General features: G+C 48.4%; 1 protein-coding gene across 2 annotated transcripts in view; it reads left to right on the forward strand.

Moving 5' to 3' along the window:
* Window positions 1-21463, forward strand: part of ADAMTS12 (ADAM metallopeptidase with thrombospondin type 1 motif 12) — a 183548-nt gene that overhangs the window by 132849 nt on the left and 29236 nt on the right. For both annotated transcript variants that reach the window (XM_079792513.1, XM_079792514.1), the window contains exons 15-19: window positions 833-1077; window positions 1794-1932; window positions 10263-10389; window positions 13330-13540; window positions 18425-19600. In XM_079792513.1, coding sequence (XP_079648639.1) covers window positions 833-1077; window positions 1794-1932; window positions 10263-10389; window positions 13330-13540; window positions 18425-19600 — 1898 coding nt within the window. The remainder of the gene's footprint in view (window positions 1-832; window positions 1078-1793; window positions 1933-10262; window positions 10390-13329; window positions 13541-18424; window positions 19601-21463) is intronic.

The raw sequence follows: 21463 nt of genomic DNA on the forward strand, positions 1-21463 counted from the left end.
TGGTTCTTAAGAAGCATGGACAGGATGAATGCTGAGAGGAAATATTTCCCTGTTAGCTCCTTTCCTCTCCAGCGTGTCTCCTACCACGAATAACCAGGAAGCAGGAAGACTGGCTAGAATAGATTCCTGTCGTCAAATGGATGTCCTCAGTGCTTTTTTAGAAGGCTGGATTAGAACACATGAGAGTAAAATATAAGTTCATATTTCAGCAAAACCTAAGATAAAACTCTCTCTAATGAATAGACTTATCTAGCAATATAAAAAGCTGTGCTCAGAGCTGCGTTTCTCATCACAGGCCGTATTCAAGCGAACCAGGGTGGCAATCAACCCAAGATTCCCCCCAGGATTCTCCTACAGAATTCACACTGTGATTAGATTACCTCTAAGAATCCATCTTTAACTTGCAGGCAATGAGGATGAGCAAAAGGATGTATCCAATGCAACGTTAGGATGATTAATCTGGCAGCAGCAACAAATGGGGGAGCAGAGATGCTATTGAGAAGCTAGCTAGGGGATGTAAATTTATGAGCGATCAACATAAAATCACAGAGAAACAAATGCTGGATCAAGCTCAAAAGCTTCAGAGTACAATCTGCGTTTATTTCACTTTTCCTCGCAGAATTGCTTACATAGTGAGTCACAAAGCTCCTGAGAGTTCTGCTTGCGGCCCAGCTCTTTAAAGTTCTCCATACTTAGTACCTCTGCCAATCCCAGTGACCACCCAGGAGGAGGCCAAGGGCGCTACATGATGAGAATGAACAAAGTGTCAGGAACCAACTCTGTTCCGCTGAGCTGGCACGCCTCTTTCACTCACCGTGTCCTCTCTTCTTAGGTTATGTTGACATCGGACTGATCCCCAAAGGAGCACGGGACATTCGGGTAATGGAGGTGAAGGGGGCTGGGAACTTCCTGGCCATCAGGAGCGAAGACCCTGAGAAGTATTACCTCAATGGAGGCTACATTATCCAGTGGAAGGGCAACTACAAGCTGGCAGGCACCATCTTTCAATACGACAGGAAAGGAGACCTGGAGAAGCTGATGGCCGCCGGCCCCACCAACGAGTCCGTGTGGCTCCAGGTAACGCAGAAAGGAAACTGCTGACATGCACATCCGTTCGGATTTTTCTAATTTTTTCCAAGGTATTTGCTAGGAGTCACGACTGAAGAATGCTTAAAACTTCTTCTACTGTCCTAGAAGAAGTGGCTCAGTGGATAGAGCATCGGCCTGCGGACTGAAGGGTCCCAGGTTCGATTCCGGCCAAGGGCACATGCCTGGGTTGCAGGCTCAATCCCCAGTAGGGGGTGAGCCAGAGGCAGCTGATCAGTGATTCTCATCATTGATGTTTTTATCTCTCTATCCCTCTCCCTTCCTCTCTAAAATCAATAAAAATATTTAAAAAAAAACCAAAAAACCTTCTTCTACCAAAGAACAGGGAGGGAAGCAAGATATTAATTTGTGCCATTAATCCTTTATCGACGACAAGTGGCTGAAACCCCCATAATGCAATGCCAGAGCCCCTAAAGCCATCCATTGGGAGGACTGGTTTCCATTTCCAGTGTGGTTGACACAGGCTGTTTATTTGAGAGTGATTGTTGGTTGGGTATAAAGATAGATATAGGTAGATACAGGTGTACAGGTGGGAGTAGAGGCATGTGCATTTAATGGCATTTGCTCCAGTGCCTGCTTCGTAACTCCTTGAAGCCGATGGACATTGTGTAGGATTGTTACGTGACTGTGGTTTCCCGTGTAAAGTCATGACCGTCGGGCCTGACCCCTCTCTTCTTGCCTTTTAGCTTCTATTCCTGGTGGCTAACCCTGGCATCAAGTATGAGTACACGATCCGGAAAGATGGCCTTGACAATGACGTGGAGAAGCTGACATACTTCTGGCGGTATGGCCGCTGGACAGAGTGCAGCGTGACGTGTGGCACAGGTGAGAAGCAGCGCTCCCGCTAGGAGCCCCCGGCAGCTCCAGAATGGGCCAGGGAGGCATCTAGGCCAGTGGTTTGCCATCTGTGCCATGGGTCCGGAGGGTTCCCCAAAGATGGCCCAGGGGACCCCGTGAGGAGTAAATGTACAGGTCACGGTCTAAATGGAGAGACAGTTTTTCTTCCATCAGCTTATAGACTGGTCTTTGTGAAAGGTTTTGATTAAGGAAAGGGTTCCATGTGTTTTTAAAAAAGCAAAACAGAAAGACTTAAAACAACCACTGCTCTGGTTGAGGACATGAGGACCACCAAAGTCAAGCAACACACCCAAAGACATGCTATACATCGTGGCCAAATCCCCCAAAAACCTAATTTCTAGCCCAAATTTATGAAGTTTTTAGTTCAACTGGGAGAGTAGTTTTCTCTGACAAAATCAAGCGTTGGAGAGATTCCTTGCTGTCAAGTATGAGGTTGGGGTAGGTTTTGCTATAGTAACAAAACAAAAAAAATAATCAGGAATTCAACACAATGGTTTGTTTTTAACCCTTTCCAAGTCTGAGGCAGGTTGGGCGGCCCTGCTTAATCTCCAAGCTAAGACATCTGAAATGCGTGGTTTCCAGCGGGCCCCACAGGGGAAGAGGGAAACGGAAGAGGCAGACTGCCTGCTAGCGAGGGCCTTGGCCTGGAATGGACACACATCACTTCCGTTCACGTTTCATTGTGGGCCTTAGTCCTCTGGGCACGATCTCCCTGCACAGAGAGGCTGGGAAGTCAGAGGAGCGAGTGGACATTGTAGAGCACGGCTCTCCCCTGTAGGGCCCCGTGAACTTGTCCAGGGCCCACGAGGGCAGGGCTCAGGGCCTTGCGCTCACTTGGGGGTGCTTTAACAGTAGTTTCATATGAGAAAGACCGTGCCTCTCTCTCTCCTTTTGGATCATGTCTCAGTCTGTTCTGGAACTTCCTGCCTCACTAAAACAGGAGAACATCCATCCCCCACCCCCTTCTGTTTCAACATGAACGAGCCCTTTGCATTGCACATGTTTCAGAGCATGGGGAACACAAGGGAAATGGCCGATTTGTGCAGTGATCATAACGGTACACCCCCAGCTAGCTAAGACATGAGGCCTCCTTACGAAGGGTGAGTCAGGCATCATGTTTTGACACAGCCTGGTCCTTCAGCATTGCCTCTGCTTACTCAGGCAATGATTAACCCTTAACAGCAACTACCATTTCAGCCACACTGCCTCCGAGGGACAGTGAGTTCTGTTATGTGGCAGAGAGGAAAGACAGCCTCTCACACACACAGAATGAAATGCTAATACTATTCCCAGAGGACACACACGGCTAACTGTAAAAATGGAAGCCCGCCCAAAACACTGTACTCAGCAATATATTTCATTTCCTTTAAGAGAGAACTTTCTATATTATAAAAGTGGAAAACGTTACTGAAAAATTAAAAACAAAGTCACCTCCCTTCCACATGCACTTTGGTGCTTGGCTTTATTGCCTTTCAGTATTCATCGATGTGTATAGTGGTGTGCATATGGATGTATTTGCGTACCTATACACACGTGTTTTCACTTAACACCATAACATGGGTGCCTTTCCATTTGCTCTTCAATCTTCAGAGCTCTCACTTTTAGGGATGCATTATATTTCACTGGCTAGACAAAGCAAGATTCCCTTAACCTGTTCCTTAGTAATCATCATTTTCTGATGAGCATCTTTGGGCCATCCATGTAAAGGATGATCTTGTTAGTGTTAATTTACAGATAAAATGGCTAATTTCACAAAGTATAAATATTACAATAATGTTAAGAAACTTATACCAAACTAGAGGCCCCGTGCACGGATTTGTGCACCGATGGGGTCCCTTGGCCTGGCCTGCAGGGATCGGGCTGAAACTGGCTCTCTGACATCCCCAAACGGGTCCCAGTTTTGGAGAGGGCACAGGCCAGACCAAGGAACCCCACCAGTCATGCACTGGGCATTTAGTATGCATATACGATCTTCAGTTAATCTCTTCCTGCCCTTCCCTCCCCCCCCCCCCCCACTTCTTTCTGAGATTCATCAGTCTGTTCCATGTTTCCAGGCCTGTGGTTTCTGCTCCTGTGTTGAGCGTCTGCCCTCTGGTGGTTAGTGTGCATCATAGCTACCAGTCAAACAATCTGCTGGTCACTTAGGCTTTTATATATATAGATTGATTCCCATAGTTAAGAGCTTATAATCAGGTAATCAATCCTTTTATTTTCTTTTTAGTATTGTATTATTTTAGTTTTATGCTTTTACACTGGAAAAACATTTCAAATGTCCCAGCAAGACAGAAACTGTAATGACAAACTCCTATATATCAACCACTCAGCTTTATCAGATCTTCCCATTATGTCATGTTTGTTTCAATCCTCATTTTTAAAGGAAAAATGCACAGAAACACTTGAAGAGCTCTGGCCAGTGTGACTCAGTTGGTTGAGTGTCATCCCACGTGCCAAAAGGTCGCCGGTTAGATTCCTGGTCAGGGCACATGCCCGGGTTTCAGGCTTGATCCCCAGTGGGGGGCATGCAGGAGGCAGGCAATAGATGTTTCACTGTCACATCCATATTTCTCTCTCTCTCTTTCTCCTTCTCCTCTCTCCCTAAAACCAATATAAACCAATCTTTTTAAAAACCAGTAACTTGAAAAGTACTCCTAAATTTCACTCCCTTCCCCTTTCCCCAGAGTTGACTACTAGAGGCAAGGAAAAGAGATAGGAGATCTTTGTAGTGGCATAGGGAAGTCCTAACAGTGGTTTAACAAGAATTAAAGTGGCACAGAGGGCAAAATTATATAAATGTGGCGATATTTAGAAGCTAGACTAGACTGGACTTCGGGATTGATTCAGTGTATCTGGTAGAGTGGTTTGAGCATGAGGGAAGGTTGAAGGGTAACACCACTGTGTTCCCTGGGGTAACTGGCTAAATGGTGGTGTCATTCACGGAGACTTGGAAGATGTGACACAAAACAGCTCTGAAGAAGAGTTCGTGGTTATATGTGTTCAATTAAAGTGCCCAGGAGATTTCTAGGTGAAAATGCCCAAGGCAGTGTCATGCTGACTTTAAAAGTGTTTGTCAGACTGCCTGTTTTAGTCAGCTCAGGGCTGCTCTAACAAATCATCCTAGACTGAGGGGCTTAAACAACAAGCATTTATTTCTCATTTATGGTAGTTCTGGAGGCTGCGAAGTTCAAGATCAAGGTGCTGGGGGATTCCGCTCCTAGTGAGAATCCTTTTCCCGGCTGGTAAATGACTAGCTTCTCGCTGTGGCCTCACATGGCAGAGAGGGCAAGGCCGCTCGAGTCCCTTTCTCTGGATAGAAGGGCATTCATTCCATCAGAGTGCCCTACCTCAGGACCTACTCCAGCCTTCGTGACGCCCCGAAGGCCCTATCCCCAATGCCATCACACTGGGCGTTAGGGCTCGAATACATGAATGTGAGAGGACACAAACATTCAGTTCATAGCGCGGCCTTATATCTTGTCCAGAATGAATCCCCATTGTAATTATTTTTCTGCTTTTCTTAGCATCAGATTTTTTACGTATTTTGGAATTATAATTTACAGGCTTGATTTGAATGTGATTTCCTTTTAGTTTCTTTTTCTTTTTTCTCTTTCCCGCCCCTTCCCTCCCTTCTCTCCGTGTGCACCCACTCTTCCTAGTGTTTTGGTATCTTTTTCCTGGCCACACTGTGCGACCTCCTTTCAGGACAGGACTGGGTAAGCTCGATCAGCATGGCGGTCTCTTAGAGACATTGAGGAGGTGGTAGAAATCGTCATGGAGCCAGCAGGCACCTTGGCTGAGCTCCTGAGTAAAAGCTGCATCCTTGTTTTATCACTTTCCTAGGCCTGGAGCTCATCACTGGTTAAGGCTTTAAAACTTTGAGACGAGGGCAGTCTCATTTCCTTCCCTTCTCGTGTGAGCACTTCAGGTCCTCAGACGTCACTGGAGTTGAGCACGGGGCCACCTCTAATGGCTTCTGCCCAAGAGCCTGGCAGACCCTTCCCTGAACGCTGCCCACCCTTCAGTGGGGATATTTACCTACATTGCAGCATCGTGTCTTCTTGGCTTTCTCTTTTTATATCTTTACATTTTATTATTTAATATTTCATTGTATGTGTTCTTATTGTGCCTTTGAAGCAGAAGGCTATTTAAGCATAAATTCACTAGGATGCTATTTCCTTAGTTTGACGATGTAACAATTTTTATTATCTTTGTTCTAGATCATAAATCCATGTTAAAAACTGGCAACACAATATTATAAACTTAGCGAAATGTCGCAAAGGCAGCCTATGTTTCATAGCCCACTTTTCAGAGGTCAAGGGGACCCTCTGTGGAGACCAGCGACGGTCCTCTCTCCATGCTCGTGTCCATTCCTCTGTCCTCTCAGCCTCACTTGCTTTCCCTCCTGCCTTACCCCCAGGGCTGACTTTGGGGTGAGCCTGGGGGAATTTAGGACTAGCTGTCCTTCAGGAAAAGTTGGAAGGGGATGGAATCACAAGTGCTACCACCCATGACAAAAGGCTTGCTGAGAAAATTCACCTGAGTTGCCCTTCAAAAGATCAGCCATGAAAGTCCAACCACTGGGTTATCTGTGAAGAAACAGCTGCAGAAATGGCTTGACACAGAGGCTGGTCTCAATAGGAAGCTTCAGGACTCTTCATTAAACAAGAAAATATTTTGGCAAAAACTCAAGATTGCTTTTGTAGAGATGTAAAAGCCACCTTTTCACCCCATCGTGTCTCTAATACTGCAGAACTCGGTCAGCTGTAGCACATTCTAGCCAACATTTCCTGTTTCCTATAAAACGTGTAGTGATGGCGCCATTGTTAGAAAATGGGTCATCACTTCTGATCGTGACCTTCTCCAGTGTATGCTCTGTGGACTCCTCTGTTCCGCATTTTCGGGGCTACAAGCGCAACGGCGGCTGCACAGAGGGGAGCACGCGTCCCTGCTCTGCCGTGAGCTTCAGGTGTTCCCTCCCCCACGTGGCTGGATTCTCCCCGGAGGTTACCATTGACCCTCTGTGTAAGGAGCATCGTGTTCTAGTAGGAAAAAGCAAACATTAAAAATTCCAAAGACCATGCAACACTCCTAGAGATGGTTCAAACTGTCCTAAGCCGCCTAGGAAACTAGATCGTGTTCACTGGAAGTAAACACGTGTGGGACAGATGGGTAGGGTTACTGAAACATCCTATCAGGGTGTATCTGACAGCATTCCTACTAAAGCTCAGCTATCCATGTAGTTTGAGATTTGGCCAAATACATTGATACAACAGAACCATAAATGGGGACACATATTCCACTCGGTTCCTGATGTGTGACCATATGCTGATGTGTGACCACATACTGATGTGTGACCACATACTGATGTGTGACCACATACTGATGTGTGACCATATGCTGATGTGTGACCACATACTGATATGACCACATAGTGATGTGAGCACATAGTGATGTGTAACAGACAGACTCACTTCCTTACAAAACCAGAGACAGATACGTTTTTTACTGTCTCAACAGATCTTGGTGCCAATCCATCTGACTTTGTCAGGGAAAACCAGCCAAGTCCAGATATTGATCTCTAACAATAGCTAGAAGGTTTATATTAAAGGTAGGACTGCATGAAGATAATAGGAGGATTTATTGAGATGGGCTTAAGCAGGTGCTATGGAATGAGGGGTTTATCACATGCGTAAATATATAAAATAAACTTCAAGTGATATGCAGTGGAGGTCTGTACTTCGTGAATGAACTGTTAATGACAACCCTTAACTAGAGTGGCTAAGTTACTTTTCTTAGTGATTGCCCTGGAGTTTACAATGTACATTTACAGCTAATCCAAATCCACTTTCAAATAACACTATCCCACTTCATGGGTAGCATGAGTCACTTAAAATAACAAAATCATCCTACCTGCTACCTCCCACCCCTTCTGTCATTGCTGTCACTCACATCTCTATGTATAAGAATGCATAAGCCTATATACACATAAGATATACACATAAACATACATAATCAACTGTGTTGCTGGCATTATTCTTTTGCACAAACTGTTAGATCAGTTCAGACCATTCATTCCAACAGAGAAACTCTGATGCATCCTTATTAATTTTCAGTTACGCACTCGATAGTATGTGCCTGGCCAGTCCATCTGTCCCCTCACTGCTGGCCCAGCGGATTGACCCAGGCAATGTCACTATCATCCTGAAGGGGGTTTATTTCATGTTTTGTGCCCCCTTTCTCCCCCTAGAGTCATGAGCGCTGAGCACACTGGTCCTTGCCATTCCTGCGCAGAAGCAAGCCTTTGGGAATGTTTCTGAACTCTTTGCGAGTCACCTGCTTGCTTCCTTTGATTTTCTAACATCAAGAGTTTGCCAAACTACCCAAGTTTTAATAAAACTTCTAAGTATCTAAGCTTCTTCTGTTTTCTACGCTGCAGCGGCAGGTACATGTCAGCTTTTCCAGCGTCAGCCCTTCTCCATCCCTCTCCACTCCTGGTCTAAGATGCTCTGAGGGAGTTTGTCTTTCCAAACAATGACTCGCTCATTGTGCCAGCGAAGTTCCCCTTACAATGTTGCTTCCAGCTGATGAAAGTGGTTTATTTTTATGACAAAATAAGAATAACACATCGTCTATCAGTTGAGAAAGCCTGCATGGTTGAAAGGTTACGTCTGTTTTCAAAAAGGATAAAAATACTGTTTTGTTTAACAATATAATGCTGTTGAGTCATTTGAAAGGATATTTTTGGTTGTTGTTAATCCTCACCCGAGGATATAGTTTCATTGCTTTTTTTTTTTTTTAGAGATAGGGGGAGGGAGGGGGAGAGAGAAACATCGAAACATCAATGTGAGAAAGACACTTCGATTGGTTGTCCTCCACATGCACCCCTACCACTCGGGGATTGAACCTGCAACCCAGGTGCATGCCCTTGACTGGGAATCAAACCCGAGACCATCCGGTACTCGGGCCAATGCTTTAACCACTGAGCAAGCTTAAAGGATTTTCTCATTATTTGCAACTCCCTCAGACGTTTTCAAAGGGAAGGGTGAGATGCCAGCCTGGGCCACTGGGCTGGCTGCGAACCTGTGAGGCAGGGTGAGGTGGCGGCGGTGGGAGGCCTGGCTGCAGTTCAGGTCCTGTCGGCTGTGTGGCTGAGGGGAGCCCCTCCACGTCCTTGCCAGGAGAGTGAGGAGGTGACCGTCTCCCTGGGGTACTCGGGCCTTTCCAGTTCCGTGCGCCATGAGCGCACTCCAGGCCGGTGCCTCCAGGTGCCTGCCTTATGCAAGCTGGTGGCTCCGTCCCCTGGGGTCTCAGTCTCCTCACCCCCAGTTTCACATTCAACACTGAAGTGTCCTCTCTCTCAGAGGGATGATGACCCTCTTCCTCACCATCCCTTCACCCCAGACAGGATATTCTGGCCGCTCCTCCAAGTTCTCTTGCGAATGACGTCCTAGTTAGCAAGGCCGGGGGTCCTTCTCCTTGCCCAGCCTGTGGGCCTTCACTGTGCCTCAGTTTCTTCACCTGTCAGATAGTGGTCGTGATAATGTTGACCTCATTGGGTTGTTGTGAGGCTGCAGTTTTATGTTAAAATCGATCATAGGTAACCCATTTTCTCTCTGTTTGTGTTTGTCTGGGACACACACCTGGTTTAGATCAACACCTGGTCAAGGCCAGCACTGCTTGAGTCAGCTGTTACTTACATCCAAGGCCGAGCCCGCCTGCAGAGGGGCTTGCTGTACCTGCTGCTCCCTGTCTGCCGCTCTGACTACCTTCCCGGCCTGGTCGCCAGAGGCGGCAGCCTTCTCAGCTCCTGTGTCAGAGCCTCTCCTTGCAGAGCTGAACCCCTCAGACTTCACAACACGATTTTGCATTTTACCCCTGTCTTACAGTTGATGAACCCCAGCTAATATGAAGGTCCCTGCCTCCTCTATTTCTTTACTAAACACGTAGCGTCGCAATTGGGTTGGAGTACCTGGCGGTGATGTCTGCTTTCCTTCTTTAAATCTCACTCCTTTTTTTATTTGGCGTAGATGTGTGAGTCTTATCCCCACAGCTGGATTCTAACCGGTGTGTTAGGTGATAGATGAGTCCACCTGTATATCTGGTCCCTCCACGCACTGCCCGCTGCAGCGTGAGTGTGGCCAATAAGAGGACCCGTTCCTTGCCCCCACTTTAAGAACTAAATGCCTTCCGGACAACTTTCCCATCAGCTCTACGCACAAGCCCTTGGCATGACCAGGGCCTGACACCGAGCGTGTGGGCTGGGGATTGAATAGGTGTGCACCTTCCTGCCCGCCCCCCAGGAATCCGCCGCCAGACCGCCCACTGCGTGAAGAAGGGCCACGGGACGGTGAAGGCCACGTTCTGTGACCCAGAAACACAGCCCAATGGGAGGCAGAAGAAGTGCCGGGAGAGGGACTGTCCGCCCAGGTGAGCCCTGCTGGCAGCTGGAGCGCTGCGTCCTCCGTGCACCACAGCCCGGTGACCCAGGGGGGCCGGGGCTCTGTTGTGAGAGTCAATACGGGGAGCTACCACCGGCCTCCCGGGCTGCGGTGCTGGAGCTGGTGGCAAGCTGTGAGTGAGGACACTCCGCAGAGCGCAGTGTTGGTTGCTGAGCTGGTGTGCTCTGTGTTTAATTATTTAGGAAGACCAAGTTTCAGGGGAATGCTTTCTAGTCACCCGAAAGTGCTTCCGTTATTGCGTGTGGCTTTTCCGAGAGCATCTTCCCAGGGGGACAGCCGCCTCCAGACAGCACGTGGACACTTCGATCCCAGTGCCCGCTGTACCTACGGCTGCCTGGAGGAGTAGGGTTACGACCCCGGCTTTCTCAGCCTCGGCCCTGTTGAGACCTGGGGCCGATAGTGCTTTGCTGTGGGGGGCTGTCTTGTGGACTGTAGGATGCCCAACAGTGTTCCTCTGTAGCTGTTTAGATCTGAGCAGCACCCTGCCCCACCATGACAACCATAGGTCTCCAAATGTCTGCTGTGGGACAGTCACCCTTGGTGGGAACCACTTTAATAGAGAGATTAATCTCTACTAATCATACTGGGGTCACAGAAGGTAGCTTGGATGTTATTATGAGGGGTTTGTGTTAAAAAGAAAAAGAGAAGAAGAGGAAGGTAGGAAAGGAGGGAGGGAGAGAGAAGGAAGGAAGGAAGGAAGGAAGGAAGGAAGGAAGGAAGGAAGGAAGGATGGATGGATGAGGGAAGGGAGAGGGCCTAGAGGTTGAGTTAATTGCTAATGGCCAATGATTTCATCAGTTGTGCTGATGTAATGAAGCCTCCAATAAATAAATAAATAAATAAATAAATAAATAAATAAATAAGGAGAGCTTTCGGGTGCTGAGCCACCCGGAGGTGCTGGGAGGGTGGCGCGCCTGAAGAGGGTGTGGGAGCTCTGTGCCCTTTGCCCTACGCCTCTTTCTTCGGATGTTCCTGAGCGTATCCTTTAATGCACCAGTAATCTAGCAAATCAGATGTTTCCTGAGCTCTGTGAGCCACTCTGGCAAATTACCGGAGCCGAGGAGGAGGTCATGGGAACCCTCTATTTCTAGCCAGTAGGTCGGAAGTGCAGGGGACAACATGGACTTGCCATGGGTGTCTGAAGGGCAGGGCGTGGGCAGTCCGGTGGGACTGAGTCCTGAACTCCAAACAGCTGGTGTCAGAATTGCTTAGTGTTGAAACAGCAATTGTGAAAGTGGAAGAGAAGTAAACAGTAGGGGTGTTTTAAGTGCCTCCTTCACTCTTGGCAACGTTTTAGAGATGCCTAATATGTTCTCGTTATTGTTCTCAGTTACTTGGAGAGTAACCGTTGTTGTGCCAGTTTGACAGAGGAAGGAAAGTTCATTGCCTCACGCACATCGTGCAGCTGGGAGATGGCAGAGGTTTGAATCCAAGGCTCCAAAGCCCGCAGCAGGTCTGCGAGCAGCAGACGCCCCCACAGAGAGGCTGGCACCCCTCCTCTCTCCTGGGCTGGGTCTGAAGCGAAGCAAGCACTGTGCTAGTGTGGTGGGAGCCAAAACATCTGATGCACACACTCCCGTGCTAAGGCCAAGGCTGGGTACCTAAAAACGATGGGTATCAGACGTTGTGGATTGGGTATCAGATGATGTCCTGTTTTATAACAGACATCAGTCTGTATCTGACATTTTCTTATTCGCCTGTAGCTACAACTGGGCTTCACTCTTTCCAGAATTCCCTTTCCACAAGGGTGGTTATTTCTTCCTACCTCTGCCCTCCAATTTCCAGAACTTTCTGGTTGGAGATAACCCTATAATAAGATACAGGCAGAGTTCGAAGGAGATGGCTATTGGGCAAGAGTGCAGAGGCTGGTGGGCAGAAAATGAGCCAAGGCCGAACCCCTGCAGACACAGAGGAGCGGCTTTGACAAAGGAACTCGTCACTAACCCAGCTCTCGGGACTGGACATTGGCCCTGAATGTGGTGGCTGAAAACTAGGTCAAAGACAGCCACGTCCTGTTCCCGCAGCCGCAAACTTGGAAAAAGGATCTTTGCAGATGTGATCAAGAGTCTTGAAATGAAGAGATTATCCTGGATTATCCACTTGGGCCCTAAATGTCATCACAAGTGTTCTTATAAGGGAGAGGCAGAGGGAAAATTCACACACACACACACACACACACAAACACACACACAGGAGAAGGCGATGCAAAGGTGGAGCAGAGAGAGATTTGAAAGACGCTAAGATACTAGCCTTAAAGATCGGCATGAGGGGCTACAAGCCAAGGAATGCTGGCAGCCACCCAGACTGAAAGAGGCCGGGAGCAGGCCTTCCCCAGAGCATCTGGAGAGAGTGCCTCCCTGCCTACACTTCAATTTCATGCCAGTAATACTGACTTTGGATGTCTGTCCCCCAGAACTATAAAAAACTAGATTTCTGTTGTTTTAACTGCCAAGTTTGTGGTGATTTGTTACAGAAACTAATAGAGGCGACTTAAGGCAGGCATGATGTAAAAGCTGGGGAAGGGTGGAGCAGATCCCTCCACCAGGTCACAGAAGCGCCAAAGCTTGGAAACCACGCCATTACCTACAAGGGGCAGAGTCTGGATTTGAACCCAGATCCATCTGCTGAGCAGTACAACCACATAATGCTGCTGCCCAGGACCTCAGAACGGACAAGTGCTCGTGCTAAGGCCAGAACCCCCAAATCTACCCAAATGTACAGTATTTCTCACACATCAAAACACAATGAAAATGACATAAACAAGCAGAAAAATCTGACTCTAAACTTAAGTCATGCATGCAGATTCAGAAGGGATTAAAGAAAAGGAATTAAGTTAACCTGCTTGTTTTAAGAATAATGTAACGGGGGTTTTGGTGATCTTCTCTCACATGTCCATGTGTGTCTGCAGGTGGTGGGCAGGGGAGTGGGAAGCGTGTTCGGCGACGTGTGGGCCGCACGGAGAGAAGACGCGAACAGTGCTGTGTATCCAGACCATGGGCTCTGATGAGCAGGCTCTGCCGGCTACAGACTGCCTGCACCTGCTGAAGCCCAAGGCCCTTGTGTCCTGCAACAGGGACATCTTGTGCCCATCGGACTGGACCGTAGGCAACTGGAGTGAGGTGAGCCCAGGGGTCCAAAGGGAGACTGGCATTATCTATGCCGCATCCTCACCAGCCCCTCCCATTCCTCGTCAATCCAAGTGACCCTAGAGAAAAGGTGCAGTGGCCAGCGTCGCACCTCTGGCCCGTCTCCTGCATTCCCCACTGCCCAGGATTCCATTTGCTGCATTCCCTACTGCCCAGGATTCCATTTGCTTGTTTCCTGTTCTTACAGGATCTTCTTCTCCCTTGTCCAGTGGTCAAACACCTGCGGGGGAAGAGCTGGGCCCTGCTTCACAGGCTCACGCAGCTCAGTGATAAATCATCAGGGCTTTGTCGGCCTGTTGTTAAACCACTGGCAGCATGTCAGGGCTCCCACCCACCCCGAGAGCCAGTGTGTGAGACACTGACCATGCTTACGTGTCCCTAGAGCTACTCCAGTAAAGTGAAACCAAGGAGTGTTGCTCTGATGGTGGGGTGACAGGCGGTGCCTCTCAAACACCCATCTTTCCGGCACGTGGCAAGGCCAGGCCTGACCCAGGTTTAGGATGGCCGCTGTTATTCGCCACATGCATTCAAATAAGTGGTGCGTTTCCCCAACGTTAATTTGACTTAATTCTCTGCATGTAACTAGAAATCAGTGGGCTCGGTCATGAAAACTTCCAGCTTCCGTTGCCCTTGAGTCACCATGGCCCCTGGTAACACCCAGGCTCATGCGCACAGGGTCTGTGATGGAAAAGGACCCCTTTAGCTCCCAGGGCCCTGGAGTCTGGGGCTCCACTCTGCTTCCTTATGCACATTTCAGTCAACGACCTAAGGAGTGACAGAAAACAAATGCTTTTTAAAAACCAGCAGGGCAGAGTTTATCCAGGGATGCTGCCTTCCATACGCTTCCTTGGGGAGCCACACGCTTTCCACAGGAATGCTCCCATTGGCCAGAATGTCTGAGGAACTCTTCTTAGAACTCACCTTCCGAGAAATGGAAAACATTGGGTTCAGGAGAATCAATTAGAAAATCAATTGGAACTAAGTTTGATGGGTAAGGGAGTAATGTGACCAATTCAGATAAAACCTTTTTTTGTTTAAAAAGTTATATTTTATTATAAGTAAATGAGACTAATTTTAATCACGTATAAAGTTACTCTGGAAGTGTTTAATGAAGAGGACTTTGAAAATTTGTGTGAGCAACATTGCCACCCCTGAAGATAACTAATTGAACACAAACTCCTCTGAATACAGCCACTTTGATGACCTTATTTCCAAAACTCGATTTCATTAGCTCACAGTCACAGCTTGGACTTATTTAGCTTCTAATCCTGTCCAGAATGCGTTCTTGGTCATTTAGCCGGAATTTTTTTAAATGGAAAGTATGGTCCCTGTACTGTAAGAACTTCCTATCAAACGGAGAGCTAGGACAAAAAGAAAAGACAGAGGTATACATGTAAAGAAAATGTACCTCCAAACTAATACAGGTGTACTGCCGAGAGCAGCACTGATTCATGTGGCCATATCAGCAATAGTCCAGAACATTCCCCCTGCTATTCCCAGGAGGGTACAAGGAGAGCCAGTGTTGTAAATTACACTGTTGTTGAAATAAGGCTGAATGGGGTACTGCGGCTGGCCCATTAAATCTGTTTACCAAAAATGTTTTGGCTGCATCAGAAGCAGTTAATTTTTGGCATGTAGAATTTACTAATTGCCGGAGTCCTAATGCTTTTTAGAAGAACTGCAATTACATGTTTGGCTGAGGAGTTCTTTTTATTGTGTTCCTGTTTGTGGGGAGCAAAATGACGTGACTTAATTGGAGCAAAGGACCAACACGTTGGCAGGAGGTGACAAGTACTTGTGTCTGTTGTTCCAGATACAGGCCCGCGCCGGTGTATTGTTAGCAGACAGGGAATGCAGTGTCTAGCTTGCACTTGACGGAGCAGAGCAGAAAGGCTGAGCCGCTGCCTTCGTTCAGATATTGCCAGCACAGGTGCCTGTAGTTAAATCGGAATCAAAATACTCATCAAATGGGTCTTCCTTTCTTCCCTCTGCCATCTTGCTAATGGCTGTATACATTCGCCCTCAACTTCTCAAATATTCTGTTTGCCGGAATACAATGAAATGTCTGACATTCTAACTCTGATCAGCTACTTTTTTAAGAGAGAAAACATAGTGATTCTTGCTATATATACATAGTGTTCATGGTTTGGATTTTGTCTTGCGATTGACCTTAATTCAAACAGGGTAATGGGCAAGAAATGCCTGCTCATTTTGGTCTGCATTGGGCCTTTCGGGTTGCCCTGGATGAGTCTAAAGCTCTCATGTGACTGGGCCAAAAGACCCATGAACCGTGAGGCTCCGGGACTCCTACAGAATGGTCCTCCTGGACTGACCAAGGTGGGAAGAAGGAGGAAAGGCAAATTGATGAGAAGCTCTTCTCAGTCAAGGCAGATCTACCAGCCCAAGCGAGGAGAGAAGGGCGGGCTCAGCCGAGTCCGTGGTCAGAGCGGAGACCTAGTGAGAGCAAGAGGCTTCTCCCAGGGAGGGCTTGTCTGCCCCCTGTGGCCAGCCCCTCCTCCTCCAAGCTCAGGTTCTACTCCCAATCTCAAGTTTCAGCAAGACTCGTCTCCTGGTTTTGCCCAACTTACTTTCTGGCTAGAAGGATAAAGAAGGGGGCTCTTTATGTTGTAAACAAAGATAACATATCAAAGTTTCTGTGGCTCCATGTTCACTAGGGACACCACTCTAGGGACCAGCCTGTGAGAGGCAGCCGGTCTAGTGGTGAAGGACATGGTCTCTGGGACATGAGTCCCTGGGCTCAAAGCCTGGCTTGGCCACTTACTGGCTAGGTAACCTCTTTGTGGTTCCTTCTGTGGCTTGTATTGTTCCTTCTGTGGCTTGTTTTCTGCGTCCACAAAATGTGGAGAGGTGTGGTACTTAGCCTCAAGGGACGTTATGAGGATTAAATAAATGAATATTTCTAAGTTCTTACTAGAACAGTGCCAGGCACACAGTAAGCTCTACTCATATAATTATTTGTAAGTAAAGTGAATCGATGGAAATAGCAATAATGTCATCCATCGTTTGTTGAGTGTTCTCTATACTACATAGTGTGTCTCATTTCACGTGTAAAATAACTCCATGAGGTGGATATTAGTTCATTGAGTCCCCTATTTCTCCTGGCAGTTAGACTAATGGATTTTAGTGGGATAGCAGTGTTTCTAGATTTTCCAGCCCTGGCAAGCCTTCATTGTATGACCTTGAGCTAGTGTTAAACCTCTCTCTGCCTTTTCTCACTTAGAAAGACAGGGTTAGTGTAAGGCTTAAAGATAATCCATGTAGCCCTTCACATAGTGCCTGGCAAATAGCAATTGTTTACTAAATGGTAATTTTATTATCAGGCAAGAAGGCAATATGCTACTCTGATTTTACAAGCCTATCGGGTCAATGGCACTCAAATATCCTGATGGAGTTGATCTGTGACCTCCTTCACTTGGGGGCCATAAATCAGTAGCCAAACTCAGGACCCTTTTATGCACAGAGCACTGTAAGCACAGGGCTAAGGGGCCACACAAATGTGATAAACCTAAAAAAAGTGTGGAGGGGGGACTAATGCATTGCTTTCATAGTAACGAAAGGACCCTGCCAAATCGGCAATCAGTATTTAATTACATATTAATAGCAAATACATATCGGGCATGGACAGTACCTCACAATGGCTTATTAAGCCCCATTGTGCAGGTGAAGAAACTCGGGCATAGAAACTTTTCAAAGGTCACACAGCCTCCCAGCACAGAGCCAGGATTGGAGTGCCCTGCAGAACGTGGAGGGAACACTGAGGCGGGGAGTGGGGTCGCTGCCATGACCCCATATAGATTAATACCGTGCTACAGGGCTCACCGAACACTTTGTAAAGGGTCGCTCCCACCTTTGATTAACTACCCACCTTAAATGGCAGAAAAGGTCCTGGATCTACATACAGGTGTGAGTATGTCTAGCTTTTCATAGGATTCTACCTGACACAGGAGAGTGGAAATGGAGCTTGTGGGTGAGACTATGGGAGTTACAATGGGTATTCCCTACATAGCAAGGGGAAGGTTCATTAGAAACAACTTCATGGATTCCAGAGAATGTGTAAGCATTTTATATTCATTTAATAGCATCAAAACCCTAGGAGAGATATTATGAAAGCAATATCTCTTTAAAAGACTAGGTGGCTTATTTAAATGTTTGCACTCTTTGTGAATCCACTGTCCAACACTCAAAGCCCAGGGAGACTTCATTTACACCCTCATGGTTTGTGTTTTCCGCTTGTGGAGGGTAAATGGTTGGTTCTGAGCCTCAGATGGTCTCCAGAAGATACATAGTTCCATGGGGACCTGAAGGCGTATCCACGCAAAACAAACAGAGAGGCGAGGTGTGACCATTTGAGCCATGCAGTGTGTTTCTGTCTGTCCTCAGCATGAGGGTGAGACCCAGGGCCCCCCCTGACCGCTGTCCCTCTCTTGCAGTGAGACCCAGGGCCCCCCTGACCGCTGTCTCTCTCTTGCAGTGAGACCCAGGGCCCCCCTGACCGCTGTCCCTCTCTTGCAGTGAGACCCAGGGCCCGCTGACCGCTGTCCCTCTCTTGCAGTGAGACCCAGGGCCCCCCTGACCGCTGTCCGTCTCTTGCAGTGAGACCCAGGGCCCCCCTGACTGCTGTCCCTCTCTTGCAGTGAGACCCAGGGCCCCCCTGACCGCTGTCCGTCTCTTGCAGTGAGACCCAGGCCCCCCAACCACTGTCCGTCTCTTGCAGTGAGACCCAGGCGCCCCCTGACCGCTGTCCCTCTCTTGCAGTGAGACCCAGGCCCCCCCTCACCGCTGTCCCTCTCTTGCAGTGAGACCCAGGGCACCCTGACCGCTGTCCCTCTCTTGCAGTGCTCTGTGTCCTGCGGCGGCGGCGTGCGGACGCGCAGTGTCACCTGCGCCAAGAACCACGACGAGCCTTGCGACGCGACGAGGAAGCCCAACAGCCGGGCCCTGTGCGGCCTCCAGCAGTGCCCGTCCAGCCGCAGGTTCCTGGCCCCCGGCCGAGGCTCCGTGCCCAGCGGGAGAAGGCCGCCAACCTCTGGGCATGGCCCCCGGCAGCCCATCCCGCCCCCAGCCGGCCCCAGATCGCCGCCCACACCCACGGGGCCCGGGGCCAGGGCCACCAGCACCACGGCCACCAGCACCGGGGCCACCAGCACCACGGCCACCAGCACCACGGCCACCAGCACCGGGGCCGCCAGCAGCCCTCGTCCCACCACAGCCGCCCGGGAACAAGACCTGGGAGGGACACGATGGCAAAACAGCTCCATCCACACCGAGCTGGATACCCCTGATGCAATTCCCACTGGGGCTGCCTCCCAGCCCGTCCTCACGGCCTGGCCGCCGAGCAGCCAGCCACAGGGAGAGAGTGCCCCCCATTCAGAGCCTGGGCCCACCTCCGAGGGGGGCCTTCTAGCCACCACCGTGAGCGGCTCTGACGGGGCACCGCCCAGCAGCCCCGGGGCCCGGCAGGTGCCCCCACCCTCCAGCACCCTGGACGGGGAGCCGGACACCGAGAGCCCCAGCGGCTCGGGGGCAGGCAGCGAGCCCCCTGAGGACAGGACCGCCAGCAGCTCTGTCCTGTGGGCCCAGACGGCGGCCCCCGGGCAGGGTGCTTCCGCGGAAAGAAGCACAGACGTGCCCCTTGCAGCTCCGCCAACGCCTTCTCTGTGGGGGGCATCCTTGTGGCCACCCGTCAGCACAGTGACAGGACTGCCGCCCAGCCAGGGACCTGCTGCTCTCAAAACCGGGACACCCAGAGCTGAGGGGGTGGGCCCTGGAAAGCCAGCTACCACGTCACTCCCTCTGGGGGGAGGCCACCCGCCAGCACCCTCGGAAAAGTCAGTAAGCCACAGCGCCCCCCAACTGCCCAGCAGCATGAACCCCACACAGAGCCCGGGGCCCGTCCTCACCGAGGACGACGCAGCCAGTCTGATGGCCGAGGGCTTCCTGCTGAATGCCTCCAGCTACCAGCAGCGCCCGGACCGCAGCCCTGCGCACTGGGTCGTCGGAAACTGGAGTGAGGTAGGAGTTCCATTTCTTTTTCTTTTTTTAAAATATATTTTATTGATATTTTATTAATTTTTTTTTACAGAGAGGAAGGGAGAGGGATAGAGAGTTAGAAACATTGATAAGAGAGAAACATCAATCAGCTGCCTCCTGCACACTCCCCACTGGGGATGTGCCCGCAACCAAGATACATGCCCTTGACCGGAATCGAACCTGGGACCCTTCAGTCCGTAGGCCGACGCTCTATCCACTGAGCCAAACCGGCTAGGGCAGGAGTTCCATTTCTTACCGCATGCCCATTTCTCTCTGGAAAATAGTTAGGGCTGATGCATTCTTGTGCAAGTTTCAAAATGGGCTTGTCTGAAATGCAGTCTAGTGTGGAGTAAGCATGAAGCAATCAGGTTTATGCCCTCACCCCCCTCTTTACTTCCCTAATTCCAAAAATGAAAAAAAAAAAAAAAACCTCCAGGGAAGAGAACAGATGTGGTGAGATACAGTGAAAAGAATCTGGAACCACGTCAGGAGGTCTGGTCAGCCAGCTGTGTGATAGTGGGGAGCGGGGCCTCCCACTGAGCCTGCTTCTCATTTGCAGGACAATGAGCCAGTGTAGGTTACCTCAGGGTCCCTCCAGCTGTGAGCTGTGGTCATCCTGTGATGAAGGCCAACTGAAAGGGCGGAAAGGGCACGTTTCATTCAGAAAGCTAACGTTTGAGACCCTACTCTCAACCCATCAAGTAAGAACAATTAGAATGGAATTCTAGCACCATTCTTTAAAGAAGTCTGTAGCTCACTGTATCAATTACTTTCTTTCTTGTGGGTGTGTTTGCTTGTATTCAAAAAGATCATGTGAAATTGTTACAAGAATTAGAATATGGAGGGAGAAAAAAACATATGATGAAAAAATGCTGGTCCCCATTGTCAGGGTGCAGGAATTTGGCGTATGACATTTGTTTTTCCATTTCTAGAACCGATTCAGTCCTTGGTGGCATCAAAATCCTTTCTCACCCATTTTAATTTCAAATGCACAGAATATGTACTTGTTAAAAGTGATTTGACAACTCAAAGGGGGACTTTGTGGCAAAATAACCGCTTGTTCAAACTAGTCAGCATTTTTATGACATTTCATGGCTCGTGTTTGTAGCTAAGAGGAAGTGAAGTAATAATAGCTAATATTAAAAAAACAGACCTTTAATTTATAAAGCATGTTAATTTCCAAACCCTTTCATATGTAATCTTTTATTTTTTCCCTTTGACAGCCCTGAGGAGCATGTAGGGTCTGATTGATAGCAATTTATAAATAGGGAAACTAAGATAGTCCGTGGTTCACTGACTTGTTTAAGGACACACGTGTCCTTTGGATGATGAATCTTCTAACTTTTTTCTATTCTACTCTACTGTCTCTAGTGAATTTCAGCACCAATTGACAACTAGCTGTATAAATGGGTTGGTATGAAATAATCATCATTTTGGGTCATAGAATTGACTATATTAGTAATAAACAGGTAAATTCAGACTTTCAACATTTTCTGTTTACATTTGAACTCTTTGCATGTTGATTTGTGTTTGATTTCTTAAGTAACTATCGCATTTCCTGTCCGTGGAGCGGCATCGTACCATCTCCACGTGCATGTGAAAAATACAGGTTCTGGAGGAAAAGAGATTTTCATGCTCAGAGTATGGAGATTCCCAACATTTTACTCTGATTTCTTTCCATTAGCAAAGTTCTAATGGGCTCTAGTGAGGAGGATGTTGACAGTGAGCATTTCTAAAGCATGTCCCATGCTGAAGTAGCATGATTTTGTGCTAATTAACACGAATTCCCTCATTTAATCCTCACCACAGAGCAAGGAGATTGATCATATTTTCCCATGTTAGAGA

This window comes from Cnephaeus nilssonii (genome assembly GCF_951640355.1).
Source record: "Cnephaeus nilssonii genome assembly, chromosome: 2".
Classification (NCBI taxonomy): Eukaryota; Metazoa; Chordata; class Mammalia; order Chiroptera; family Vespertilionidae; genus Cnephaeus; species Cnephaeus nilssonii.